Source organism: Penicillium chermesinum (assembly GCF_028974085.1).
Source record: "Penicillium chermesinum strain IBT 19713 chromosome Unknown utg000009l:1.0-952002.0:1.0-954369.0, whole genome shotgun sequence".
NCBI classification, from domain to species: Eukaryota; Fungi; Ascomycota; class Eurotiomycetes; order Eurotiales; family Aspergillaceae; genus Penicillium; species Penicillium chermesinum.
In genome coordinates this window covers 745,662-772,193 of record NW_026695319.1, presented here as the reverse complement: position 1 = coordinate 772,193, position 26,532 = coordinate 745,662, and the positions used below count along the sequence as shown (strand labels likewise).

Below are 26,532 nucleotides of genomic sequence, written 5' to 3'. Positions count from 1 at the left end.
CCGTGACGTTAGCATTGTCCGGGAAAATATAAGTGTGGTGGATGCCATTGGTTTGCTTTGATCACTTACCATCATAACGGATTTGGTATTGTTGATCATCGGAGTCGGCCACGTCTTCCATCCCACGCCCGAACAGCTGGCTATCTTCATCCGAAGCATCTTCTATTCCCATATGAATGTAGCTGGACTGCCGCCCCCCGTGGGAACCGGATGCTTCCATCCTCTCGGGCTCGTTTGAGTCGAGCGTCCCAGTCCAGTATCTCCGGTCACGCCTCATCGTATTGCGGGGACCTTTGTGTTGAGTGGGCTTACCCTTAGGTATAGGCCTTGCCTTAGGATGGCCCTGCTGATCCTCGTCGCTTCGACGGCGCCAGTTTAACTTGGAGGTCCTTCTGGACTTCGCTCGTTCCTCTGCGTTACGGCCCTTTCTATGGGATGTTTGAGTCATCTCCGCTTGATGACGGAATTCCCAGGGTTCCCAGTCTTCTTGGGTCTCAGCAATGGGGGTGCGTCGATGAATATCCTTTGGCCGGCTTCGATCCGCACGGGACCGTCCTTGCTTTTTGGGCGGCATTTCTACCTGCAATTTAGTCCCCGATTGAGCAAGATGTGGTGTGAAGGTAAGTAAAGGATGAAGCTGTGAAAGACGAAGGAAGGTGTGAAGGTGTGAAGGTGTGAAGGTGTGAAGGTGTGAAAGAGGACAGAGGGGAAATGATTGGCGAAATGCAAAAACAGCAAAGGGGACAGACAAACAAAGAGGACAAACGGGCTTGATGTGGATTTAACTATAGATCCAACTTACTTCAGCCACCTACGCTAGGACGAAGAAGGTACTAGCGCAAACCTTAATGCCCCACCTTTTCTGCCTCAGGCCCTGATCTAAATCGGCTCCAGAGCCCCAATTTTTTTGAGTCACCGCAAGCTTCACCCTTCAGCCCCTCAATTGCGTCTGTATCCCTGTGTGTCCCTGTGTATCTGCAGCTTCGTTGACTCTACAGTCTACAATGGCCAGCCCTCTGACAGCGGCGACTCGCCGCGGTGCTCAAAGTGTAAATCAATTCGCCAATTCCGCTCTTCGGACATTCCAGGCTAATCGTGGCCGACAATTTGCCCACCAGAAACAATGCCCCGCTGCTCCCCGCCATCTGCTGTCGATTGCAGATCTATCTCCCGCTGAGTTCGCCATCCTCGTGCGCAATGCCGCTTCCCACAAGCAAGCAATCAAGTCTGGAGCCATTCCTCAACAGCTTCTGGGATCGCTGTCGGGCAAGACCATCGCGATGATGTTCAACAAGCGTAGCACCCGCACCCGAGTGTCGACAGAAGCGGCCGCCGTGCAAATGGGAGGTCACCCCATGTTCCTCGGAAAGGACGATATCCAGCTGGGTGTGAATGAGTCGGTCTACGACACCTCCGTGGTGATCTCATCGATGGTTTCCTGTATCGTGGCCCGCGTCTCGAAGCACGCGGACGTCGTGGAGTTAGCTCAGCACTCGACCGTTCCGGTGATCAATGCACTTTGTGATTCCTTCCATCCTCTTCAGATCATCGCTGATTTCTTAACGATCTACGAATCTTTCACCCCCAAGGCTCACGATGGAGCTAGCTTGGGCCTAGAGGGCCTCAAGCTGGCCTGGGTTGGTGATGCCAACAATGTGCTTTTCGATCTTGCCATTGGCGCGGCCAAGATGGGCGTTGATATTGCTGTTGCCACCCCGAAAGGCTATGAGATCCCGGAGCACATTCTTCAGATTATCAAGGCAGCCGGCGAGGGGGTGACCACTCCCGGCAAGCTCACCCAGACCAATGTGCCAGAAGAGGCCGTCAAGGATGCCGACATCTTGGTCACTGATACCTGGGTCTCCATGGGCCAGGAAGAAGAGTCCGTGAAGCGGATGAAGGCGTTTGAAGGTTTCCAGATCACTTCCGACCTTGCCAAACGAGGCGGTGCCAAAGAACATTGGAAGTTCATGCACTGCCTCCCTCGACACCCGGAGGAAGTGAGCGACGAGGTCTTCTACAGTCCTCGTTCTCTTGTCTTCCCGGAGGCCGAGAACCGTCTATGGGCTGCGATCGCCGCCCTGGAGGGCTTCGTCGTGAACAAGGGTAAGATCATTGAATGAGTAGGGCGGAAAAGAAACGAGAACGTACTGTATTCAGACCTCCTTCGACGAGATATGACCGAATTAGGGGCGAATGGGCGGGACTCCCTGTGCGTATGTACGGTAGCTCTATCATCGGCAATTTGATAGTCTTCGGTGCCGACCAAAAAGCCAATTTTTGTGTGAAAGATTCAGTTCTCCGATCACGGTAGCGCCTCTCCAATCACTAAACGCTTCCATTGGCTCCTTGTCGATCTAGCGAATCACCAAGCCGCTGGTTAGGGGGAGAGGGGGCCAAGGCTAGCCCAGATGGGCTGCAGAACCGCCCATAGCCAAAGGAAATGTGTCTCCAGGAACCTACCAAGATTTCGTGCAAGGGTCTGTCGCGGTAAATGAACCAAGGCGACGCAGATGGACCGCGGAATGGAGCAGGACCCTTGGTGGGGATCACGCGACCGACGTACGAGTTGGGAAGATTTGTTCCTTCCACCGTGAAGGCCTTGCAAGCCAGCTTCTTGTGCACACCCCGCCGGCTAAAGTAGAAATAGTTTCACACGCCCGTTCCAGTGCTCTTGTCATCCCCACCGTCCGGCCCCGCAATTGCGGATGTGCGGGGAGACGATGTGGGAAGCGGCAAAAGTCTCTCCCGGCCTCGTTCGATTGAGCCAAAGCCAGACGATGACGGCAGCTTCGGGGAGGAAAAGCTTGCGATTTAAGACCTCGAATCCTGCCATGTTGCCTGCTGTCCATTCTTCATCTACTTTGAGTGCTTTGGGGCATTCCGTCGTGGCAATATCATCTTTCGTTCTATACTCCCGCCATGTCGCCGCTTCTAGCCGGCTCAATGGGGCAGGACCCCCGAGAATTGCAAATTGCTATCCTCGGGGCTGGAATGGGTGGATTAACGTGTGCCCTGGCGCTGGCACAGCGTGGCTTCAAGAACATTGACGTCTATGAAAATGCTCCCGACCTGGGCTTTGTTGGCGCGGGCATCCAGCTTGCGCCCAATATGGCGCGTGTTCTCGACCAACTCGGCGTCTGGAAGGGCATCGAAGCTGAGGCCGTGAATATTGAGGATACTTCCGTCAGAGGTATGATCATTAGAGTCTCGATGGCATCTTAGAACATTTGCTGAATCTGACGGGGAACAGTTGGTGCTGATAATACCGAACTAGCCCATGTGGACCTGGGGTATATTAAAGACACCTATAACTATCCCCATATGGTGGGCCACCGATCATCTCTGGCCAATGGCCTGTATCGAGGCTGCCTGAAAGAATCGGCCATCAAGTTCCACTTTGCTACCCCCGCATCAGATGTGGCATTTGGTCCTCGGCCGTCCTTCACGGCGACGCCGCGAAGGGGAGGAGCCCCTTACAAGGTCGAGTGTGATGTGCTTCTCGGGGCAGACGGTATCAAGAGTGAAACTCGGGTCACCATGCTCAAGCGCTTGAATGTCGACGTGGGGGTAAAGGACACCCAGCAAGCTGCGTACCGGATCATGATCCATAAGGACCAGATCAAGGACGACCCCGAGCTTTTAGCCCTCATAAATAGTACTCGAGTGACTCGATGGATTGGCGAGAAGCGCCACATCATTGCGTATCCGGTATCTAACCACACCATCTACAATTTGTCGACGGCCCAGCCTGATACCCACTTTGCGGCAGCCACAAACGCCACCTACACTACCCGCGGCTCGAAAGAAGCCATGCTGATCGTCTTTGGAGACTTCTGCCCTATGGTCAAGCGAATTTTGAACTATGTCCCGGAAGGCGAGGTCTGTGAATGGAAGCTGCGCAGTCACGACCCGCTCCCGACTTGGGTGCACGACTCTGTTGCACTGTTAGGCGACGCATGCCACCCAACGCTACCGCATTTGGCGCAGGGCGCCGCTCAAGCCATTGAAGATGGTGCCGTTATTGCGGTTGCCTTATCTCGTCTCCCAGATATCCAGCCCGAGTCCATCAACAAGGCCCTCCGCGTTTACGAGAGGGTGCGAAAAAGCCGCGCCGAGGCTCTGGTCGAAATGGCAGCCGCCTCCGGTCGTGCGCTGCATCTTGGAGATGGGGCTGCCAAAGAAGAACGCGATCGGCAGTTTGCCGCCCTCAAGTCTCAGGGTGGCAAGGGGCCTGTCCCCGACAAGTGGGCCGATGCTGACGTGCAGCGTGAGATCTACGGGTTTGACTGCACGCAGGTTACCGAGGATAACTTTGATGAATACTTCGCCCAAATGTGAGCTCTTTGCTGTACTCCAAGACTTTAACGTACTCTATATACTCATACGAATCTTGCAAATAAGAAACTTTGTAAGCACAAGACACGGCTCACAAAACAACGGCTGGTTTCTTCCCTCTCATAGAGTAGACTCCAAGCCTTCCACGCAACACAAAGCCTTTCAGCCTCAATTTGAAAATTGGAGCTTTGGTACTAGTGGCAGGCCTCTTATATGTAGGATAAAGAGGAACTGCGATTAAAGAGACTACTCGCACGAAGCCGAATTATATCCCCCCGAGATAAGTGGCTTAGACAACTTGTTAATCATTCGGTGGCTCTGGTTCAATGCAGTGTTCCCGGGCTGTACGCAAATTGCGCCAAGATTCTTATTATTGTGCCAAATTCCAGTTTTAGAGTGTACTAAATAAGGCGTGCCACGGCATTTCTTGCAACCTGACCATCTTTTCTGGTCTGTAGTTCGAGACATCTTCCCGGGTCATCTTCACGCCCAAATTTTCTCCCACACGGGGCCCATTGGAAAGGTCTTATGTTCGCATCTGCCGTAAAATTAGTAGTTTTCTATTAGGAACTGAAACTCGGTGTATTTCAAAGGCAGGTGTTCTTTCACGTCTCTGAACTTGTGATCGAGTGGACAGCGACGGTCACAAGTCGGGAGACGGTCTATAGATCCACGATATAAGAATCAGGTCGACCTCTAATTTTGCACAGCATCCTCATCATACTCTAAACATCTGCTAACCTAGTAAGCTTCTCAAGGAATAGGACATAAGAACAATGGTCCCTTCAGCAATTTATTCGTAACCGGCTCTTATCCGGGTTCGGCCACGAACAAAGCCACTACACTCTCGAACAAACTACTCTCTCGTCTCTAAACGAGCGATAGATCGACTGGCTGGAACTATACGCATTACATGGCGCGTATATAACCCAATTCCTTTCTTTTTTTTTTGAGAACTAGTGGTTATGCACCTTGAACCGAATAGTCCGCAGGATGCGAAAATGACACTGGGGTGATGATATTGTCCACTACGCTAGGCGCGTAGATCGACAGATAACGATCTACAAAGGCAAAACAGTAGCAACGTGCAACTATGTAAAGCATCCCAAATGTGTGACAGTACATGGCCACCTCAGTAAACAGCATTCAAGAAGATGGACGAAGTTAAACCAGCAGATTCCAGATCTGATATACAACCGCAGAAGCCAACCATGTTCTATAGCCAGGTGGACAACAAGGACCTTCTAACTGCCAAAGAAGCCGATATCTCGAGAACCAAGCAAAAGCGCTGATAGCCCGCTTAATCCTTTCGGCGCCGCAGATTCTCCAGAGCAGAGTCTGTGGCTAAGGAGATCTGCTCTCGTGTCAGGGGCAGATCTCGAGGCAATGGAGCTCCTTCTTCCTGCTCAAGTGCAGCGGCTGCCTCGAGAACAATCTCCTGCGCCAAATCCTCCAGCTTCACGGCCTTTTCGGGCGATTTGTCGTCAGCCTTCGCAGGCGCTCCCTCCGCGGGGTCACGGAATCGCTTGCGCACGGTCTCAACCATCTTGTAAAACCAGACGTAGTTCAAGAAGTTAAGAATCAGATTGGAGGCGACGTAAGTCACAACCAACCATGTCGGCACACCACCAGTAGTAAACTCCTTGAACTTGGAGATCTCGGCATTGGCGCGAGCACAGGTCTCGTCGATGCAAAGAGCGCCGGCGTCCGTGAAGACGTTGGCGCTAATGTCGACCGGGCCTTCAAGAGCGTGGGCAGTATTTGCAGACCACGTCTGTTGTAGAGCATTCCACATGTCCCCGTACACCACAGCAGACTGCCATGTTCCCCAGATCAGTCGGCAGGAGAAGAAAACACTCAGAAGAAGCATTCCGTTATACCACTGGGCTCGGCTGCCAGTCATGTTGACTTTGTCAAGGAACCAATGGATATTGAGGAAGGGGGTGGAGAGCTCGTAAAGGATGAAAACGGGAGCATAGTAATTGACAAAGGGTCTCTGTTTGCAAAGAAGACAACCCCCACGATTAGCCCGATGTACTTCCTTTTGTTTATCCAAAATTACTCGAGTGGTAGGGTGCATCGGAGGAACTTACAAAGCCAAGGCTGAAGACCCATAGCGCGCTGATGGCGTGGAACAAAACACCCACTCCAAACATGCGCAAATGAACAGTGCTCACGATGATGTCGTAGATGAAGTAACCCACGGCCAATGCCTGGATGAAGCCACAGGCACCGGTATATCCAAAGACCCGCTCGCCGGCAGACATGGAGCTACGCTCTTGGTCGACGAACAGGATCCATAATGCTAGAGCATTGATCACGACGCTCTGGAAGAGTGAGACGACGTGGATATCCCAATTTAACTTGGTACGGGCGCTCAGATATGGGTAAGACTTCGGAAAGAGGATTGGTGAGAGCCACGGGGAGATAAAGGAATGGATGGACTGGTAGACGACGAAAGCGAGGAGGACCTCATGAACATGGTCCGGAAAAGTCGGGCTGTTCAGCCAGAGGGCGTACGGCTCGACGAAGGCCCGCAGCCATCTTGGCGGCGGTCCGACAGGGTCGAGCATGTTTCAATGTCTGTCCCTCAACCAGCTCTCTAGCCCGATGTGGGGGCAACTTGGCGATGATCTGATCTCACCGTGGAGAGGAAAGGGGTGGAGGGATTCCGAAAAGGCAAGGAGGGAGAAGCCTCAGGGGTCTACCATGAGCTCAACAAGTATCCGAACCGGCTCCTTTCTATACACAAGAGGCCAAGAACAAGTGCTGGAGGCAAAAGATGGGGAAGAACAAGGCCCAGCTGCCGAGGTTCTGCTGATCTGTTGGGATCAGGTGATCGTCTGGGGACTTTCCGTTTCTGGACTAGCGGTAGACTGCGTAGCTGTCCATCAGACCATCCAAGCGTGACCAGATCACTTGCGTACTTCTACATTAGGGGGACACTTCTACACAGTCGAGGGAGAGACGATAACTAGGTTTGACATTGGATAAGTCACATAACAACAGCTCATTAATCCACAGATAAGGAATTCATACAAGTCCATCAAAACGGCATAATCACAAAACGCATGAGGAACAATAGTGGTATATGAAATTGAAAAAAAAAAAAAGACAGCAATAACATGCAAACAAAGGAAATCAAACAAAAACTCCGAAAGTGTTTTCAAGCCCTGCCCGCTCAGGCGACAGAGACATCTGTGCCTAAGCCACTATCAGCGGGCTGGCCCAGAAGCTTCATGACTTGCTCCTCCATGACCGAGGCTGTTTCCTCGAGGTGACTGTCCTCGTCCACGTGTGACCCGTCATCCGCAGTGTCCTCAGCTTCTTCTTCGCTTTGAGCCTCCCCCCTCGTCGTCTTCCCGAGCTGTCTGGGCATCTTCTGATTCAGAATCCACATCGTCGTCTTCAGGGTCGCCAGCAATAGAGCTCTCTGCGCCGGCGACATGCGCGTCCGTAGTGCCACTCATAGAACTCACACCGCTAGTTCGACGGTCTTCAGAAACACCACTTTCAGAGCCGCCCGTGACCACACTATCAGTGATAGTCCCGGCGTAGCTGGACTTCCGCTCGGTGCCCGCGTAGCTCGACTGGCGATAGCTGACCTGCCGTCCTGGGCCAGCCTCAAGCTCACAATCGGGCTCCTCTTCTTCGGGGAAAGCCTCATTTTCCTTGTTGGCAACAGAGGGTCGACCGGCCCAAGAAGTCTTGCGCAGCGAGAAATCGGATTTGACAGAGTGGCTGCGCTTGAGATTTGTAATACCGGTGTTGGCACTCACATGTCGCTTGCCAGGCTGACTGTTACCAGTAACGTGGCTCAAGCTGAGAATACGGCGCTCCTTGCCAATATTAGGCTGGACGGCGGTGGAGCCAGATTTGAGGGAGTTGTTAGTGCCGCGACGCTTGAGAGCCATGCCGACACCATTTCCGAGCAGGCTTCGCTGGTCCTTGGGCCCCCGAGCCGTGCTGGTAGTGGTGGTGCTGACCATGCTAGGACTGCGGGCGCCGGTACGAGAAGAGCGTGTGCTTCGGTTTCGTTTCAGGTTCATGTTCTGCAAGCTGTTTGATCGGCTCATGAATACACTGCGAGCATGATCAAGGACTCCTTCTAGGATGCGCTTCTCGAGTTCATCGGCACGCTCCTGCATGTAATGCATTTCTTCGCGGCGGAGCTCGAAAGTAGTCTCGAGGCCAGAAAGCTCTTTGCTCAGCTTCATATTCTGCTTCGCGAGGTCGTCCTTCTCCGTCTTCAGAGTGTGTATCATTTTCAAGAGTGACTCTTTCTCCTCATTTAGACCGATAATTTCAGCTTCGACCTGTTCGCGTTGGGCGTTCCGGCGCTCGAGCGCGATGGCAGCCTCTTCAGCTTCCTGTCGCTTGCGCTCTGTCTCTTGAGCAACAAGGCTGGACTGGAAAGCAAACATCTCGTTCATCTTGCGAGTGTTCTCCATAATGTCCTTGTGCATCTCATCGAGCTTCATCATTTGCGTCACAGGAAGATCAGGGTCCACAGCATTCACAGGGCGACTGAGGAGGGCATCCAACTTCTCGAGGACGGGTGCATTCCCAGCAGTTGCATGGTCGAGAAGCTGGTTTAGCTTCTCATATATCTGCTCTGTTTGCTCGCTCGAGCCAGAGGCCTGCTCCAGCGCGCGATCAAGTTTCTCGTGGATCTGCTCATTCTTGGAGTGCTCCAGAAGGGTGTTCAAGACTTCCTGAACAGGGTTGCTCTTGGCGTGCTCGAGCAAGTCATTGAGCTTGTGATGAACAGGATCATCCTCGATATCCCGAGAAGACTCAGGAGGAGGCAAGGCAGGAAGCATTTGTGGAATGGCAGCGGGCAAGGCAGAAAGCTCAGTCCTGACCTCATCCGCAGATTTCTGCGAGTGGTCGTAGTGCTGGCTAACAACGTTGAGGATCTCCTGGACAGTCTCAAGGATCTGAGGGTGGAACTCAAGCAGTTTGCTCTCCACACGTTCGGTGGCAGCAACGGCTCTTTCATTCTCTCCTCTGGTCTGCTCCTGGTGTGACTTGGCCTCGTTGTGCATCTCCTCCATGCGAGCGTACGACTCAGTAACCTTCTCACTCAGGGCCTTTGTTTCCTCACTCATCTGCTCGCAGGTGTCGGTTACAGTGGTACCCATAGACCCAATGACGAGCTTGATATCTTCAGCAAGCGCCTTGGTGCTGGTCACACTTTCAGCGTGAGAGAGATCACGTTCTTCGGCCTCAGACAACTTCGAGTGCAAGGAAGCATGGGCGTCATCATACTTAGCCATGATTTCCTCGATCTTCTCATCGATCTTGGCCCCGAGCTCCACAATGATAGCAGCACGAGTCTCGTCGTGCTTGATAAGAGCAGCAGCATCACGCTCCTCCTTCTCAAGTTTGGTAGCGTCGTCCTCGCCGCGGGAACGCTCAAACTCGCGATTGATAAGATCGGTGAGCTCCTTGATCGACTCGACAGTGCTGAAATTCTCCGCCGATAGAGCCAGACCTTCAAGAAGGCCCTTCAGCTCAGTCAGGCCTTCAGAGCTACCGTCAAGCTTGCTCTTCAACTGTTCGCCGAGTTCCCCGACCACCATCTTAGCCTCATCAATCTTTTCGGCCAGGCCACCATGTTCAACCTTACGGGCCTCGAAGCCTTGGGCAGTCAGCTCATTATTGGCCTCCATTCTCTCGCGGAAATCAGTGACGAGAGAGGACAGGCCTTGGATCTCCTCTTTCGTGGGAAGGGTCTCGACGTCAGGCAGCTTCAGCTCATCAATTTGGGTCTTCACTTCGAACACCATAGCCTCGACAGTCTGGAGATCTGACTTGAGGAGCTTGTCGCTGTCTTCCTCTGCACCTTCATCGCTCCCCTCACCCGCAGGCTTTTCTTCCTCCTCCTTGGTTTTGCTCTTGAGCTCATCCAGAGCCACCCAGACGTCTTTAATCAGGTTCTCCAGTAGTCCGATGTCGGACTTCGTAGATGCTTCAGCTTCAAGCCGGGCAGACAAAGTAGAGACAGCATCCTTGGCCTCCGCAACCATGACTTCCAGCACCCCAATCTGCTCTGATGTAGCCAGCTCTTCTTTTGTGGGAAATTTGATCTCGGCGATCTGGTCCTTCGTGCTCACCAGAAGGCTTTCGAGTGCATCCGTGTGCTCCTTAGTGGCGACACCCTCCGGAAGCTCCTTGCTGGCGCCCATTTCTCCAATCGCAATTTGAACTTCTTGGATGGCAACCAAAAGCTCATCAAAATGGCCACGGTTCAATGCGTCTTCTGCGGGCGGCGACGGCTCGGTATCGCGGGGTGCAGTGTCAATCGAGTCAACCTTCTCTTGAAGCTGTGTGATGACATCCTTCAACCCCTCAATGTTGCTACCTATATCAGAGCCATTGGCAAGCATAAGCTCATTGCCACGAGCGCTGGAAGCATCATCGGCGTCTTTCTGTGATTGACGAACAGCATCAATTTCCAGGCGCAGCTCAGCGAGGCCATCCTTGATGGTAGTCAAGATTTCAGAACTATCGAACTCGGTCGGCTTCTCCAAGACCTGCTTCACATCTCCGCGAATGGAGTCAATTCCTTCATTGAAAGCATCGAGAAGCTCGCTAGTGACAGACAGAACACTATCGCTGCCATCTTTCTGTTTGATAGTCTCTTGGAGAGTCTCAAAATGCTCCTGCAGAGCTGCGATAATTTGGTGCTTCTCGCTATTCTCTTCAGCTGGCGGCTCAGCGCGGACAAGACTGGTGTCCATGCGCTCGCGAAGGTTCTCAAACTCCTCCCTGATGGTGTTGACGATCTGCTCATCGCTGGTCTTAGCCTTTTGTTGCTCATTCACTTCATGAATAGCGTCAAGAATTTCATCCTTGTCGCCCGCGTTCTTGTTGATGAGGAGCTGGCTGATTGTTCCGCGCAGGTGCTCGAATTCCTTCTCCATTGCATCCAAAAGGTCTGACGTGTCGGTTGGACTCCGGGTTTCATTTGAAACAGCGTTGTCGGTAATTGTCTTTTCCATATCAGCTTGGAGCAGCCTGAAGCCTTCCTTGACCGTGTCAATGATTTCGTGCTTGTCAGATCCATTCGTTCCCGTCGCAGCTGCGTATGCTTCAATCTCTTTGCGAACCACATGAAGACCATCCTTAATCGCGTCGAGGACCTGTTCAGTGTCCTTGCCGTTGGCCGTGGAATACTGCTTAAACTCCTCTTTCATGCCATCAACGACATCCTGCAGACGTTCTAGCACTTGCTCTCCGACGTTCAGGTTTGCGGCAGTAGTGGCGTCATGCAGACCAGCACTAATAGCTTCCATGAGATCATCCTTGTTGAGCTCAATCTCACGAGTCATAGTATTCGAGCTCTCGATAGCATCAACAATAGCATTGAATACCTCCTCACGGGTGATAGATGATGATTGAATGTCGGTGCTCAAAGCAGACTTCTCGGCTTCGCCCGACTTATGGATGCCTTCCGAGATAGCATCAAGGATTTCTTCCCGGGAAAGTGAAGGGCCAATGTCCTTGGCGATAGTTGTTTCATGAGCTTTGGTAGCGATCTCAATACCATCAATAATAGCAGTCATGATCTCATCTCGGGAAATACCAGTAGAAGTCTCTGTGGTCAAGGCAGACCTGTGAGCGTCTAGGGCCTCAGTGACAGCACTGACAACGTCAGCCCTGGAAATCTTCGGGTCCTCCATCTCCTTCGCGGTAGTAAAATGAGCATCCAGACCATCGGAAATAGCTGTAACGATGTCATCACGGCCAAGGCCGGAGTCGAGAGATTCTTTGCTAACAACACTCTGGGAAGTGAATGAAGCAGTAACGGCATTGAGGATCTCATCCCGGATGGAGTGCAAGTGCTCAACATGCGCCTCGTCAATGGATCGTGGTGCGCCCTCCGATTTCTCAGTCAGGGCATTCATGATCTCATCCCGAATCCCATAGAGGTGGTTCAGGTGTTCATCGTCAACCGACCGAGGGGCGCTCTCGACAGACTTCTCAGCCAGGGCATGCAAAATTTCGTCTCGGATTGAGTTGAGGTAGTTTACATGCTCTTCATCCAGAGACTTGACGGCTGGCTCTGGCCGATCAGCAAGTGCACGTAGAATCTCATCGCGGATGTTATTGAAGTAGTTCACATGTTCCTCGTCGAGGGACCGGGAGCAGAGTCTGGCTGCAGCTTCTCGGATACAGCCTGCAGAATTTCATCACGCATGGTATTCAAATGAGAGACGTGCTCTTCTTCCAGGCCCCGCGAGGCGGGCTCGGGCTTCTCGAGGCACTCGCGAATGGTGAGAATGATCTCATCCCTAGTGATGGTAGGGGGATGCTCGATGGGAGGTGGTTGGAAGCTCTGCATGCCAGTCTGAACAGCCGCCAAGACTTGCTCATACGTCAATGCCTGTTCGTGCTTGGGCTCGTATGACTTGAGGCCCTCGGACAAACACTCCAAGATTTCATCCCGTTCTAAACCAAAGTTTTGTAGCTCAATCTCAGGTTTGTACGTCTCCCATGCCTCGCGAACAGTTTCAAGGATCTCCTCCTTCTCCATCACGGGGCCTCGTGGCTCGGCGGCCTGAAGCTGGGGAAATTCCAACTCGTCGAGAGCTCGCTTGACAACAGAATAGATCTCTGCGCTATTCATTGTGGCTTGGAGTTTGGCGAAGATGGCGGATTGCTCTCGACTTTCGTTGATGGTGGCAGCCAGCTGCTCACGGAGGTCGAAGAGACTGTTGTTGACAATGGATGAAATTTCCTCGGGGCTGAGAGGCCGAGGCTTCTCCGCTGCTTCAATCCCCTTGGTGGATTCTATCGCTTCCAGCTGTCGAGCAATATCACGTCCCATCCCGAGAACCTCCCCGCGAAGCTCACGAACCAAGGCTTTCACCCCGCTGGTCATTCCACCGCTCTCCATCACGCTACTCTTAACGCTTCGGAGAATTGCGAGCATCTCATCACTGTTGGGAGTTGATCGGTCCAACTGGTCGCTCTTCGGAACATTCAATGCTCGCACGGTAGCTGTCGGGTCCATAGATCCTGCAGAAATCGATCGAGCCCCCTCAGTGCCAGAGGCTGCAAACGGCAGATTTTGAAGAGTCTGCGAGCGCACTAGAGCTCGGCTCGAAGGGTCATCCTTCACCAGGTTGAGAATCTCCTCCAGCATGTTCGTGATCTTCTTATCCGCATCCTTGTCTGATGCATTTGCTGCAGGACGTGATTTGATCTCGTCGACAAGCTCCAGGAGTCGTTCCTCACCTTCTTTCGTGGCCATCTCACGTAAGACTTTCTCGAGTAAGGCGATGCTGGCTGAACCATCAGAAATCGGTGCAGGAGATGCACCGATGTCGCGGTCAAATACAAATGGGTTGGGGCTGGGCATCCGTGGAACAGAGTAGCTTCTCTTCGAGGCAGGAGAACTATCAGACTCAGGGAGGTTAGACCCATTTTCACGGTTCAGAAGTGCCATGATATCAGACCTTGTCATCTCTCCGTCTAAAATCTTGGTAGCCAGATTAGCCGAAAGCTCCTTCAAGCTTTGGCGGATGTCTTCATCGCGGGCATCGGTTGCGGCTTTCAAGCTGATCAAATCTGTGGCATTGTCCTTGCTGCGGCGACTCAAATTCATCATCTCACGCTGCAAATTACTTGCAATATTGGTGAGACTATGAATTTGGTTGGCAAGAGATCCCATGGTATGTGCTTGGTCGGGTGTCTCGTTGGGCTCATCCGCTGCGGTGATCATCTTAGGGGGGCTTAGAGGGCGATGGGGGGGTCATCGTCGGCGGGTAGTTGCATGTTTTGTAGAGCGAGCATAGTTGCCGATGGCGGTGTGCTCTCTCCGAGGATTGGTTTGGACAGATAACGGCTGGACACATAGCTTGGAAGTCCTCGTTCTGATGAAGGACGCGGAGGGGACCCTGGGGCTTTGGGTACTTCGACGGGCTTGATCGCCGAGTCGACAATAGTCGCACGCAGAGGCCGTTCTGGCGATCTGCTTTCCAAGTAATTCAGAAACTCCGCTCGTGCATTGTGCTTGGTGTCAGACGGCTGAAGCGACTGCATGCGCTTGTGATAGCCCTTTACTAATGACCGTTCTGGAGAACCAGTCTTGTGGGGCATTGGGTTGGTTGTGTAGGAGCTCGGAGCATTTTCGCTCGGCTTGTCTGTAAACTTGGCTGCCACGGCCTGGATATTTGGCGACACGTTGTTTTTTGTCGCAGGGCTCATGGAGCGAGGGTTCATGGGCAATGGTGGTGGTGCTCGCTCTGGGTCAGAACTATCCCACCTGCGTGAACGGCGCCTTAGTATGGATTTCAAATCGTGCATGATGGGAGGGAGTGATGTTTCGGGGTCACGATCAGCAAAGGGCTTACATTGGAACTGAGAGCCGGGACTCGCTATGGGTCAGTTGTTGGCGCACCAGTTCCCGATCACGGGGAGTATCATCCCGATCTTGGGCTGGCATGATGTTTATGTGAGGGCGAGGTCAAAAAGGTGGATGTCTCGGAAAGGTATGAACAATTGAAGGGGTAGGAGAATGCGCTCGGAGAATGTATTCAAAACAAGGGTCGTGAGGGCATATCAAATCCACAAGGTCGCTAGAAAACAAGAGCAGGTGGGAAAGACGGTGTATCAAGCATCAATCGCCGGGAGATCTGCTTGATAAGAGGGAAAGCAGGAAAGGGTGGAGATGGTGGAGGAAAAGTACGTCCACACCACTAGTAGTCCTTAGCAACGGGCAGCAACTCTGGTTGCCATGTAAACATCACACGTCACTGCAGGCGGTGAGCTTGGGCACTGACCCACCCGGTGGGTTTGTTCCAGGCCCGCAGGCCTTGGCAGAATGGAGGCGGAAGGACTCGGATAAACTGTGGCCTGGGGCACACACTTTGACCCGGAATAACCCCAATGGGGAATCACCCCTAGAACAGGCTAGCGGCAGATTGTCGGTAAGACAGCCAATCACGGGGCCGCACACAAAGCGCTTGCCCTGAACCCTCCACACCTAACGAAAACTTGAACACTTCGATCTTGACTGTTCCCGTACTTCGACAAATCACCCGCCAACCTCGCCGCTTACCGGGACCTTCAAGATGAAGTTCATGAAAGTGGGAAGAGTCGCTATTGTGACGCGCGGCCGTATGTTTAATCCCATTACTGCTTTCTTGTCCAGAATCAATGCTAACCACCTTTAGGTTACGCCGGTAAGAAGGTACGAAAACACCATTCCCACCTCCCTCCATCCCCAGAGCACGAGAGCCAGAGCATGGAAAGAAGGACGGAGACTCGATCCACGAATGCGAGACGAGGAAGACTGTTGAGATCCGAGACGAGAAAACCGCGATTCGATCTGCACCTTTGGACATGCCATAACCCATCCCACGAATTCTTTCTGACTCGCTTTCGGTATAGGTCGTCATCGTCCAGCCTCAGGACACTGGCTCCAAGGCCCACCCCTTCGCCTACGCCATTGTTGCCGGTATCGAGCGCTACCCCGCCAAGGTTACCCGCCGCATGGGTAAGAAGTTGGTCGACCGCCGCAGCAAGGTCAAGCCTTTCATCAAGATCATCAACCAGAACCACCTTCTCCCCACCAGGTTCGTTCGCCACGAGGACATCCACGTTGCAGCCAGTTACTAAACGTCTACTAGATACACTCTGGAGCTCGAGGGCCTCAAGGGTGCCGTCTCTGCCGACACTTTCAAGGAGGTTTCCCAGCGTGAGGACGCCAAGAAGACCATCAAGAAGGCTCTTGAGGACCGCTACACCTCCGGCAAGAACCGCTGGTTCTTCACTCCTCTTCGTACGTCCCACTACCCTCTGGTCATCTACGGGTCGCTAATTGTTCGCAGGCTTCTAAACGGTTTCCTCGGGGCGTTACGTCTTTTTGAGCGCGCAGGGTTGTTGGTGAAAACGGAGCGTGGGGGGAACAAAAGCCATCGAGCACATTCGATCCCTTCAATGGGATGGCACTCAAATACCCCAGCTGGAAACAGAATCGGGAATGTATCGATGAAATCCAGTTAAACCAAGGCGGGCGGGCCAATGAGTCGGCGCCCGTCTTATGAAATGGAAAATATGAACAATTATTCTCTTGCATTGAACTCGTTACCGTACATATGTCTTTCTGTATGATGCATGACTTGCAGGGCCATCGTCGCCCATATGTCCGTGCAGACTAAACCTTTGGTCTAACCTTGGATAACCTTGGAACCACCACATGCTCGCAGCCCCGTCCTCGACACCATTCTTCCACATTTCCGTGTCACGAGACGCCGGTCACATGTAGCTCAGGGTCAGATATTTTTTCCCCTTGACCTGAATAAACCATTCATAACCTTGTGGCTTTTTCACAGTCCATGTGATCAAATCTTATCTGAACTACCAGTGTGCGATGGGCCCTGCGCGATGTAGTATGCATCTTTGAAACACATTCAGCCAGCATGTGAAATGCCTCGCTACGACAATCATAAGCTTCCGCGGCTCAGGAGATTGTTCGAGTCCACAGCGCGAACTGTTGCCACCGCACAGGCGCCCATGGAATCTTCGGGCTCTTCCGCGGACGATCGACTGGGTTTCTTTACATTCAGAGCAGGTACTCAACCCCCTTGTCCCGATCACGACAACGGTCAAACGTACATGTTACAAAAGGGCATAATGTCTGTCATACCGCAGTGGCGATTCCGACTCGCGCCTCGGGCGCATAGTGATGTCGGAGTTGCACGTAGTCCGCGCTAGTACTTGACAACGCAGAGGATTCTGACGCAAAGCTTGAACGTTTTGAAATGCCAGAAAAGGGCCGTAGAACTGACGGAGTATCGCATAGGAAGAAGTGCCTGTCACTATCTTTTTTATCTTCCAGCAATTAAGATGTCTGCCTCGGGCGGGGGATCCACAGGATAAGATCGACGGTTATATTTCTGTCCCGTCGACGGTCGCACCGGGTTCGCAAAGCGCTCAAGGTAGCAGACCAAGTCTGGAATAAATCTTTCCGTATCGCGCTTCTGAACGAATCAACGTCAACCTATGGTTTGGCATGATTTCGAAGAAGGGGGAAAAGGACACCTCCAACATGATCATCCTAAGGGCTGAGGTCGAGCTCGGAGAATTCCAGCTTGCATAGACCCCATATGCATCCACCGCATCGCCGCACAGAAACCCAGTCCAAACCTGACATCAAAATTTGCAAGCACCGGGGTCGTTTGACAGAAGCGACCCCCCCCACCTTCGTATAGGCCAACGGAGAACGGGCCAAGAGCGAATCACCCAGGCTAGCCGTCGCACACGCACCGGGGCACACAGAGCCGGGGCCGATCGAAAACGCAGCCAGCACCTTTTTGAGTCCCCGTGCTCTCTTTGACACGTCTGGATGCCAACCCCCGGCTAGCTCGACGTACATGGCTGATTTACGTCGGCTACATTGGCGACAGTCCGGTCCATGGCAAGGGGGATACCGCTAGTCTTATGCCCGGGCTAGCCCGCGTCATTGCTACGGACGGTCTCGACGTAAGAGCTACTGCAGGGTAGATTGTATACAGGTGCTCGGGCCAGGTGGAACCCGTGAGGGGCGCCTGGGTTAAATATCTCGAGGTGTCACAGCGGATGAAGTCTCTAGGCTGGCTCGCGACGGGGTGATAAGAGCGAGGCTGAGGCGCCAATACAAAAACCAGGGTGGGGGGTGGAGATGCAGATGGCGGGGGGCCAGTCAAGGGCTGTCATGATGTGGTGTATGGGAAGTTCCAGAGTTCCGACAGGACAATAGCTACCGTCCCGACATAACGAACCTACGAAGTCCCAAAGTACCAGAAGGATTATCAGAGCATCATCCACTCTGCGTAGTCTCCTTAACCAATGCAAGTGGAGCCTGACAATATGGTCGACGTTGGGACCCGCAATCACATGTGAAACCCAGCTCTTATCAAATCGTCGCATTCTGTTGCAAGCTAATGCAATTGGCCTCTGGGTGAACGTAATAGCGGAGTTCTCAGGATTAGGTTCCCGTGGAATTCCCTGATTCCAAGCTGCTGAAAGCAGGTGGCCATGCCATTGCGTTGATAACGAGGGCAATTGAGTCGCCGTTACGCAACCGGAACCAAGCAAGGAGCAGAACCCAAACTCAAACCCTAAGAATCATACAAGAGAATCGGAGGCAAGAACCAGGAAGACGCCATGCAAGAGTGAAAGTCAAAAAGCATCCACCAAAGGGCGCAGAACCCAGCGATTGCGCTCTGGCCCCCGTTTAGCCCATTGGCAGCACAATCACATGTGAAAGTCTGCCTATATACAGCCCACCTTTCTTTTTTCCCCTTCAACGTTCGTAATTTTCTGTGGCTTCAGAGACCCCTCTGTCCTACCTGCCCTTATCTTCTCCCATTTCGCTTCTCTCCATCTTTCAGACTTCATGCCCCACGCGGATTCAGACACCATGGCCGCCGAACCCGTCGTCAACGGCGAGAAGGTCCACTCGCAGTTCTTCCACGTACGTACAGCTTCGCTCTCGAAGCTTGAGACCCTGAAACTTAAATAATCCACTTCAACAGCACCTGACCTCCTACCCCCTCGTCTCTGATACTATCAACCTCTTCAAGACCAACCCATACGGCGCCAAGTCGCTGGACCTGGCCGACCAAGGCTTCTCCCAGTTCGCCAAGCCCGTACTGCCCTACCTCTCCAAACCATACAGCATCATCGAGCCCTATCTCGTCCGTGCCGACTCTCTGGGCGACCAGGGTCTCACCCGCATCGACTCGCGCTTCCCCATCATCCGCGAAGACACCCAGAAGATCCGCGGCGCCGTCTACAACCACGCTACATACCCCATCCGCGTTGCGGATGATGTCAAGCAGCACGTCTTCGACATCTACGGCACCGAGTACAAGAAGTGCGGTGGCGATGGCTATGTCGCCTCAGGCAAGGCTGTGATCACTTCCAGCCTGGTCCTGACCCAGGAGTCGCTGGCATGGGTGAACACCTGGTTCCAGACGGCCAAGGAGGAGGTCAAGGAGGTGGTCAACGACAAGAATAGCCACTGATTAGACCGCTTTGCTTTGGGGGTTGTATGTCTGCCAGCGTTGTTTTAGAGAAAATAATTCCTCTCGCGGTTTTTGTATTTTGCACTTTTGCGTCGACCCTGACTAATTTCGACCAGCGAGCCTCTTGAGCCATGGCAATGAAAATCACACTGTTCTTGTTCCCATTTTAGCAGCGACTGTAAGCGCGTAGAGGAAACCAGAACAAAGAATGATAAGCCCCGCGCACAGACCATTCCGGATCAGGGAAATCGACTGGTCGATCACCGCGTCGCGTCTTCCAAACTCACCTCGTGTTTGCCAGACAATCACCATCTTACACCTCCATGATGCCCCTCGTTCGCAAACGCCAAGTGGTAAGATTCTTCAACATATGCTTTTGCTTGCCTTCTCTGAACCCTCGATCGGACCTTACTAATGGTAAATCCTTCGAACAGGCAGACATAGACCCCGCCAACTCGCATGAAACAAACATCCCTCGTCGTCCACGCCCCTCCGAGGCGTCACCCTCAGGAGACACCACCGGCGATGAGGGTATGCGCGGTGGGGCGCACACGTCCGAAGATGTGATGGTGAAGAAACTCGTGCGGTTGGCGCTGGCGAGCGAGTACTCGCGTCTTCAGATCCGTCGCAATGACATCTCGCAAAAAGTCCTCGGAGAGAACGGATCGCGGAAGTTCAAGGTCGTGTTTGACGAGGCGCAGCGCCAGTTGAGGACGAAGTTTGGGATGGAGATGTCCGAGTTACCGGCCAAAGAGCAGGTGACGGTTCAACAGCGACGGGGTAAGTTGTTTCCCCCAACTTTGCATTTGTCGCGCCTGGATAGGATCAAGAAAGCGGCTTCAGGCCGCTTGATGTTTTTAATCAAAATCATTGGAGCAATTTCCGTGGAACTAAATTCGTCTGTATCTCAGCGGCCAAGAAAAAGGAAAAGCCCTCCAGCAGCAACACCAAATCCTGGATCGTGACGACCGTCCTCCCACAGAAATACCGCACGCCCGATATCATCGTCCCCACCAAAGCGCCCTCGGATAGTGTTGAAGGCGCGCGCACGGCGTTATACAGCTTCATCATCGCGCTGATCTCGCTGAACGGCGGCACGCTCAACGAGCAGAAACTCGAGCGGTACCTCCGCCGCACGAACATGGTAGCCTGGACACCCTGGTCGGAGAAGTTACCGGATTATCTCCAACGGCTCGTCAGACTCAATTACTTGGTACGGATCAAGGAGCAGGACAATGGAGAAGAAATTATCGATTACATGGTTGGCCCGCGGGGAAAGCTCGAGGTTGGCTCAACCGGCGTAGCCGGGTTTGTGAGGGAGGTTTACGGGTTCGGGTCTACAGCCCAAACAAATGATGAGGATGGGCCTACGCAGATCGAACAAGAATTGCGCGCAAATTTCGAGCAGCAGCTACGCCGGAGTTTGGGATTGAGCGCTCCGCGAGAAGATGCTGAAGGTGAAGATCACGCCGGTACTCCAGCAGCGGCAGGTCATGGAACAGGCGCGAATAACCGCGGAAGACGGGAGTCTAGACGTGCTACGACGGCTGCTTCGGGAGAGGAAGAGGATGAGGAAGAGGACGAAAGCGATTGAGATTCTTTGGCATGTTTCTGAAGCGAATTGTGTTAAGCTGCGTGATACCCGGATATATCTGAGACCCCTTTGCTACAGTTGTGGTCTCAATGTATCCACAATTCCTTTCAATACTCTCCCTGTGTCTCACACTCGAGGAGGATCCAGTACTCGAAATCAGATCACAGGCACATGCAATTTCTACAGCCATGCAATTGCTCTGTGCGTAGATTGGGTTGTGCATCATACACCGTGCGTCTGTGCGATGGTTTTCGTATAACGCTGAGCCTGTGAGACCTGCCTCATCGATGTGACATCCGGATGAGAGCCAGAGATGAAGAGATAATTTGACGGTCCATCTACTAGTAATTGCCGAATTTTGCTGCCATCAATATAGTAGCATAGACCGGCCATCCAAGGGTCGTATGGTGTGCAACCTTACAGCAGTCTGAGCCCCGTTTAAATTCGAAGGGATTTGCACCTGCATGGCGAACTGGATTCTAGTAACGCAGAGGCTTGCCTTATCTCCCATGGTCTTCCAGCAAAGCTTGCTCCGATCCATGAATAACATATCTAGGCCTGGCTCATGTTAATCGAATACAATAGTTGATCAAGGAGCACCTCGTGGCCATCGATTTCAATGGTAAAACCCCATTCCTCAAGAACCGTGAAAACAGAGACTGCTGTATGGCAATACTTTCAAGTTAGTCATCGAGGGACAAAAGGAAGGTATTCTTGATCAAGTTCATTTTTGCAAAGTAGTTAGCAAATTTCATCGGTTGATCATGTCTACCAAGGTGGCACATTTTGAAAACACCTGGTTCAAAGGCATTGGAATGGATATCTGCCCCGGCACAAGACTCATCCTGAGTCCGAGCAGCCAACAATATAAACGGCCGATCGAGAACGAACCCTCACCCTCTGCCATATGCAGTCGCTGCCCCCGTGCTCTGGCGCAATGTAAAGTGAAAAGCACAATATCACAATCCTTCAGATCTGTAGAGGCCGCATGGGCTACCTGGCTCCTTTGGCTTTCTCCATGTATCTCTACTCCATCTTCCATTTCGCTGTCCTTCCACTCCAATATTTCTTTCATATCCATTCCACCAGAAGACTTCTCTCGAGACGCTCCATCATCGTGAATTATCCCATCTCAATCCGTTCCATCACTTCATCTACCCTTGGAACGAATCGATGCAGTCTCCAGAGCCAGAGAGCCCAAGGTCCCGGCTCCCCGCTGGGCGTCGGCTCCCTTACTCCCGACTTAGTAAAAGTTCTTAGCTACAGATGAGAAACTAAACGGACTTAATCAGCCATCCACCAGAACCTCGCTTTGTGGAGGGATGTATCTACAATTCCCAAGGGGCATGCCAGAAGCGAGGACATGAAACCCGGGGGGCAAAGCTTCCTCTGGGAGTCCCCGGGGGAGGTCGAACGGGAGAGAATCCGAAAGGAAACCTGCTATCTAGATTTTTCGCACAGGAGGCAAAATGACAGCTGACGGCAAAAACTTCATCGATTCAGATCAGGCAAACACAAAGAAGATTCTGGTGACGCCTATGCCACACCAAATGTGTGCTACGGCATCTACGATGAGCTGGGAAATCGGCGTGCGGTCAAGGATCTGGTGAAGCAACTGCGAAACTCAGCGGTTGCTACCACTTTCCAGCATGAAACGCCCCGCCAAAGACTCACCCCTGCAGCGCCACCTCCTCCCTAGTAGGTTTATAGGACAAGATGGTTTCCTATACTGCTTATATGAGCATTTGAGTCCTTTTCCGGGCATCGGTCTGTTATTTCCATACCGTTCATAGTTTGCGGGTTTTCTACACAGGGTCGCCCAGGATGGAATACGCAGCTAGAGGAAGAAGAGATTATCCAATCACACCCTGTCAGGTCAAAGTGAGGGAGCAGTTCCAGCGGTCTTCAGGGAGGACGATTTGCGGCGACAGCATACGAAACGGTTACCGCGGTGGACCCTGACGGACAACCCATGTCCACGCAAGGGGTCAACTCGAATTGTCCTCAGCGAGAGATCAAGGTAGCAGAACGGAATTCTTTGTTGTTGACGGCCTCAGAACGGCTATGAGCGCGTGCCCGAAAGAATTGGGCTAGACCCGTGTCGTTCTGGGTGGCCAGTACATACCTTCGAAGGAGAATGAGGATGTTCCTAGATATATTCATAGGAACCCTCACCAGATTCAATGGCCTTCACTTCCTGGGAGCTATAACAGGTATCTATGATCTACGAGGTTACACAATGATCAGGGGACATATGGTGTAATGGATCAGTGTAATGGATCAGCATAGCTTACCTGGGTCACTTGAAGATAACAATATCTATTCCTTCGCTTAAGAACAACCAAGTCAAGCGAAGTGCAACACTGAGGCCAACACCGCTGCGGGGTACTTCGGTTTCAAGTGGTAAGGCGGACCCGATGTATGTACTATGCCTGTGCATACTTGAACGACCAGACCCCTCAAAAGCAAAGAAATCATCAAAATGTCTATTAAGAGACCTTTAGAGTCTCTCTGATCCTTATGAACCACCACGAGGAACGTATGTATGAACCTGGTCCGAGAGTAATCATGGGTGCTTGGCTTCCATTATAAAACCTGGGCAATTGAAGAATGTCTATCTCGAGGGTTTTAGTATGAATTGTCTGATTTGCCAGGCGCATCATGGGAAAACTCTTGCCACTGGGAGCCCAGCCGCATGAGAGCGTCGAGAACGTGAAAGCTCGAACAAGTCCAATACTAAGGACTAGAAAGGAGACTAGCTGCCGAAGCCATTTACTACGAGTTTCTAGGCTATACACCACTCCAATCCTTGAGGTAGTGAGGTCCAGCTAGAGAACCCAACATGTTCTTGCATTCTGCCGGGGAGAAGTTACATGTTGCCGCCTTAGCAGAGCGTTGACACATCGAAACTGAAGACACAGCAGACCCTCGCTACACAAAAACATCGCAGTATGTAAGATTAACTTTACGATTCCACATGGTCTACGAAAGGAAGGTTTGTATGAATCACATGGAAATTTTTGACATGAGTCAGGAATCTGTATGTAGCTAATTCTCAGGCTACACAGCAAAGTCTAGCTCCATCCATAAAGCATTTTTCAGTAAAAAAAAAGTCATCACGGCATCTCTTGAAATCATCCGCAAAGCACTTATTTCTTGCCAGCCTTCTGGGCGGCCTTGGTGACCTTACCGGCACCACCGGCGCTCTTCTCGACGGACTTGATGACACCGACAGCGACGGTCTGACGCATGTCACGGACAGCGAAACGACCGAGAGGGGGGTACTCAGTGAAGGTCTCAACACACATGGGCTTGGAGGGAATCATCTTGACGATGGCGGCGTCACCGGACTTGATGAACTTGGGGGAGTTCTCAACAGACTTGCCGGTACGGCGGTCAATCTTCTCAAGGAGCTCAGCGAACTTGCAAGCAATGTGGGCAGTGTGGCAGTCCAGGACGGGAGCGTAACCAGCACCGATCTGGCCAGGGTGGTTCATGACAATGACCTGGGCGTTGAAAGAAGCACAGCCAGAGGCGGGGTCGTTCTTGGAGTCAGAAGCGACGTTACCACGGCGAACCTCCTTGACGGAGACGTTCTTGACGTTGAAGCCGACATTGTCACCGGGGAGACCCTCCTTGAGCTGCTGGTGGTGCATCTCAACGGACTTGACTTCAGTCTGTAGGGCGAGGACGATTAGTATGCAGGTCATATGAGAAGGGAAGACGAAGGGCTGCTTACGGTAACGTTGGCGGGGGCGAAGGTGACGACCATGCCGGGGATGATCTTACCGGTCTCAACACGACCGACGGGCACCGTGCCAATACCAGAGATCTGTTCTCAGTTAGTGATGAGTGGTTCAGAAGATCCCGGAGATCCGAGAAGGGGACGCCAACATACCTTGTAGACATCCTGGAGGGGCAGACGGAGGGGCTTGCCGGAGGGACGAGCAGGGGGCTCGATGGCGTCAATGGCCTCAAGAAGGGTCTTACCGGTGGACTCGCCGGCCTTGGTCTCCTTCTTCCAGCCCTTGTACCAGGGGCAGTTGGGGGAGGGCTCAAGCATGTTGTCACCGTTGAAACCGGAGATGGGGACGAAGGGGACACTCTTGGGGTTGTAGCCAACCTTCTTGATGAAGTTGGAGGTCTCCTTGACAATCTCGTTGTAACGCTCCTCGGACCACTTGCAGGTGTCCATCTTGTTAAGAGCGACGATGAGCTGACGCACACCGAGGGTGAAAGCAAGCAGAGCGTGCTCACGGGTCTGGCCATCCTTGGAGATACCAGCCTCGAACTCACCAGTGCCGGAAGCGATGATGAGGATAGCGCAGTCGGCCTGGGAGGTACCAGTGATCATGTTCTTGATGAAGTCACGGTGACCGGGGGCATCAATGACGGTAACCTCGAACTTGCTGGTCTGGAACTTCCAGAGGGCAATGTCGATGGTGATACCACGCTCACGCTCGGCCTTCAATTTGTCCAGAACCCAGGCATACTTGAAGGAACCCTTACCGAGCTCAGCGGCTTCCTTCTCGAACTTCTCGATGGTACGAGAGTCGATACCACCACACTTGTAGATCAGGTGACCAGTGGTGGTGGACTTGCCGGAATCGACGTGGCCGATAACGACGATGTTGATGTGAGTCTTGTCTTCCTTACTGTGGGAGGGGATTAGCATGGGTGGATCGATGAAAGGTGATGAAAGGGGCCAATGTAGAGGGACGGCGGCGATGAGGGAAAGGCAGAAACGTACCCCATGGTGACGGTTGGAAGTGAATTCTTGTAGTTCTTTGTAAGCTACTAGAAGGATCCTGCGAAAATGCTCAGAGACTACGGCGTGCGTAGAGGTGCTGAGCAAGAAGAGTCAGATGGATGAAGAAGAGAAAAAAGGAATGGAGGATGGGGGGGGCAAGTTATACGTACTGATGCAGACGAGGGGGAGAAAGAGAAAAAATTCTGTGGGCAAAGGAGGGGGGAATCCTTATATGGAGGGGCAAGCGAGAAAGGCAAGTGGGCGGGTTCAAGCCCTTCGGTGTGGGCGCGCTGTGATTGGTGGATGTGCCCCACTCCACGGCGGGACCGCGCAAAATCTTCAAGGTGGGCTGGAGGGGCACTTTGTATTAGCTACCTCCGTTTCCTGCCTACCATCTACGGGTTTCCAAGTACTCTCTACCACCACAGCTCTTGTTATGCTGGGCGGTTTCCCTGGTTCCCTCCCCCTCGTCTCCACTCCTGAAATTTTTTCTCGCTTTACTAGCTTCCTTCCCATGATTTGACACGGTTTCCTGGGTCGACTGGGCAGCAACGCAGTCCGTCGGGCCCGATATTAGCGTTGTTTTGGGCTTGTTCTGTCTCTTCGCTATTAATTGAGAACTACGGAGCCTCTCCCTTTCCCCTACCGTTTGCGTTGCGGCCGCGGAGTGAGGGGCATGTTTCCAGACGGTTTTTTCTTTCATGTTTGTATTTGAGCCCCTCAGCCCCGCGGCTCACCGCCCATTGACCCACCCATGTCGTGCAGCCAACAGATTTTTTTTTTTGCCACTTGGGGAAGCAGGAAATGCCCATCGGCGTCTATTATAG

General features: G+C 52.6%; 12 protein-coding genes across 12 annotated transcripts; 7 read left to right on the top strand and 5 right to left on the bottom strand.

The window, feature by feature from the left end:
• Nucleotides 1-61: 61 nt before the first annotated feature.
• N7468_010741 (uncharacterized protein) lies at nt 62-574 on the bottom strand (the record flags this gene model as incomplete). The annotated part of the gene is made up of 1 exon (XM_058480036.1): nt 62-574. The coding sequence occupies one exon, from the start codon at nt 572-574 to the stop codon at nt 62-64; it is 513 nt and encodes a 170-aa protein (XP_058325559.1).
• Nucleotides 575-1,004: 430 nt separating this feature from the next.
• N7468_010740 (ornithine carbamoyltransferase) lies at nt 1,005-2,123 on the top strand (the record flags this gene model as incomplete). Its single annotated transcript, XM_058480035.1, has 1 exon — nt 1,005-2,123. One exon carries the CDS (start codon nt 1,005-1,007, stop codon nt 2,121-2,123), a length of 1,119 nt encoding a protein of 372 aa, XP_058325558.1.
• Nucleotides 2,124-2,922: 799 nt separating this feature from the next.
• N7468_010739 (putative monooxygenase) lies at nt 2,923-4,341 on the top strand (the record flags this gene model as incomplete). The annotated part of the gene is made up of 2 exons (XM_058480034.1): nt 2,923-3,193; nt 3,254-4,341. 2 exons carry the CDS (start codon nt 2,923-2,925, stop codon nt 4,339-4,341), a joined length of 1,359 nt encoding a protein of 452 aa, XP_058325557.1.
• A 1,297-nt stretch (nt 4,342-5,638) lies between these two features.
• N7468_010738 (TLC domain-containing protein) lies at nt 5,639-6,911 on the bottom strand (the record flags this gene model as incomplete). The annotated part of the gene is made up of 2 exons (XM_058480033.1): nt 5,639-6,334; nt 6,432-6,911. 2 exons carry the CDS (start codon nt 6,909-6,911, stop codon nt 5,639-5,641), a joined length of 1,176 nt encoding a protein of 391 aa, XP_058325556.1.
• Nucleotides 6,912-6,948: 37 nt separating this feature from the next.
• N7468_010737 (uncharacterized protein) lies at nt 6,949-7,248 on the top strand (the record flags this gene model as incomplete). The annotated part of the gene is made up of 1 exon (XM_058480032.1): nt 6,949-7,248. The coding sequence occupies one exon, from the start codon at nt 6,949-6,951 to the stop codon at nt 7,246-7,248; it is 300 nt and encodes a 99-aa protein (XP_058325555.1).
• Nucleotides 7,249-7,519: 271 nt separating this feature from the next.
• Nucleotides 7,520-14,020, bottom strand: N7468_010736 (uncharacterized protein; the record flags this gene model as incomplete). The annotated part of the gene is made up of 3 exons (XM_058480031.1): nt 7,520-7,771; nt 7,818-12,409; nt 12,487-14,020. 3 exons carry the CDS (start codon nt 14,018-14,020, stop codon nt 7,520-7,522), a joined length of 6,378 nt encoding a protein of 2,125 aa, XP_058325554.1.
• A 62-nt stretch (nt 14,021-14,082) lies between these two features.
• On the bottom strand, nt 14,083-14,794 carry N7468_010735 (uncharacterized protein; the record flags this gene model as incomplete). The annotated part of the gene is made up of 2 exons (XM_058480030.1): nt 14,083-14,614; nt 14,703-14,794. The coding sequence occupies 2 exons, from the start codon at nt 14,792-14,794 to the stop codon at nt 14,083-14,085; spliced, it is 624 nt and encodes a 207-aa protein (XP_058325553.1).
• A 628-nt stretch (nt 14,795-15,422) lies between these two features.
• Nucleotides 15,423-16,189, top strand: N7468_010734 (60S ribosomal protein eL27; the record flags this gene model as incomplete). Its single annotated transcript, XM_058480029.1, has 5 exons — nt 15,423-15,468; nt 15,525-15,541; nt 15,742-15,926; nt 15,981-16,132; nt 16,182-16,189. 5 exons carry the CDS (start codon nt 15,423-15,425, stop codon nt 16,187-16,189), a joined length of 408 nt encoding a protein of 135 aa, XP_058325552.1.
• Nucleotides 16,190-18,754: 2,565 nt separating this feature from the next.
• Nucleotides 18,755-19,361, top strand: N7468_010733 (putative pathogenesis associated protein Cap20; the record flags this gene model as incomplete). Its single annotated transcript, XM_058480028.1, has 2 exons — nt 18,755-18,808; nt 18,870-19,361. 2 exons carry the CDS (start codon nt 18,755-18,757, stop codon nt 19,359-19,361), a joined length of 546 nt encoding a protein of 181 aa, XP_058325551.1.
• A 326-nt stretch (nt 19,362-19,687) lies between these two features.
• On the top strand, nt 19,688-20,955 carry N7468_010732 (MAGE domain-containing protein; the record flags this gene model as incomplete). The annotated part of the gene is made up of 3 exons (XM_058480027.1): nt 19,688-19,714; nt 19,796-20,141; nt 20,273-20,955. 3 exons carry the CDS (start codon nt 19,688-19,690, stop codon nt 20,953-20,955), a joined length of 1,056 nt encoding a protein of 351 aa, XP_058325550.1.
• A 988-nt stretch (nt 20,956-21,943) lies between these two features.
• Nucleotides 21,944-22,225, top strand: N7468_010731 (uncharacterized protein; the record flags this gene model as incomplete). The annotated part of the gene is made up of 1 exon (XM_058480026.1): nt 21,944-22,225. One exon carries the CDS (start codon nt 21,944-21,946, stop codon nt 22,223-22,225), a length of 282 nt encoding a protein of 93 aa, XP_058325549.1.
• A 1,879-nt stretch (nt 22,226-24,104) lies between these two features.
• On the bottom strand, nt 24,105-25,710 carry N7468_010730 (elongation factor 1-alpha; the record flags this gene model as incomplete). The annotated part of the gene is made up of 4 exons (XM_058480025.1): nt 24,105-24,632; nt 24,695-24,787; nt 24,854-25,610; nt 25,706-25,710. The coding sequence occupies 4 exons, from the start codon at nt 25,708-25,710 to the stop codon at nt 24,105-24,107; spliced, it is 1,383 nt and encodes a 460-aa protein (XP_058325548.1).
• Nucleotides 25,711-26,532: the final 822 nt, after the last annotated feature.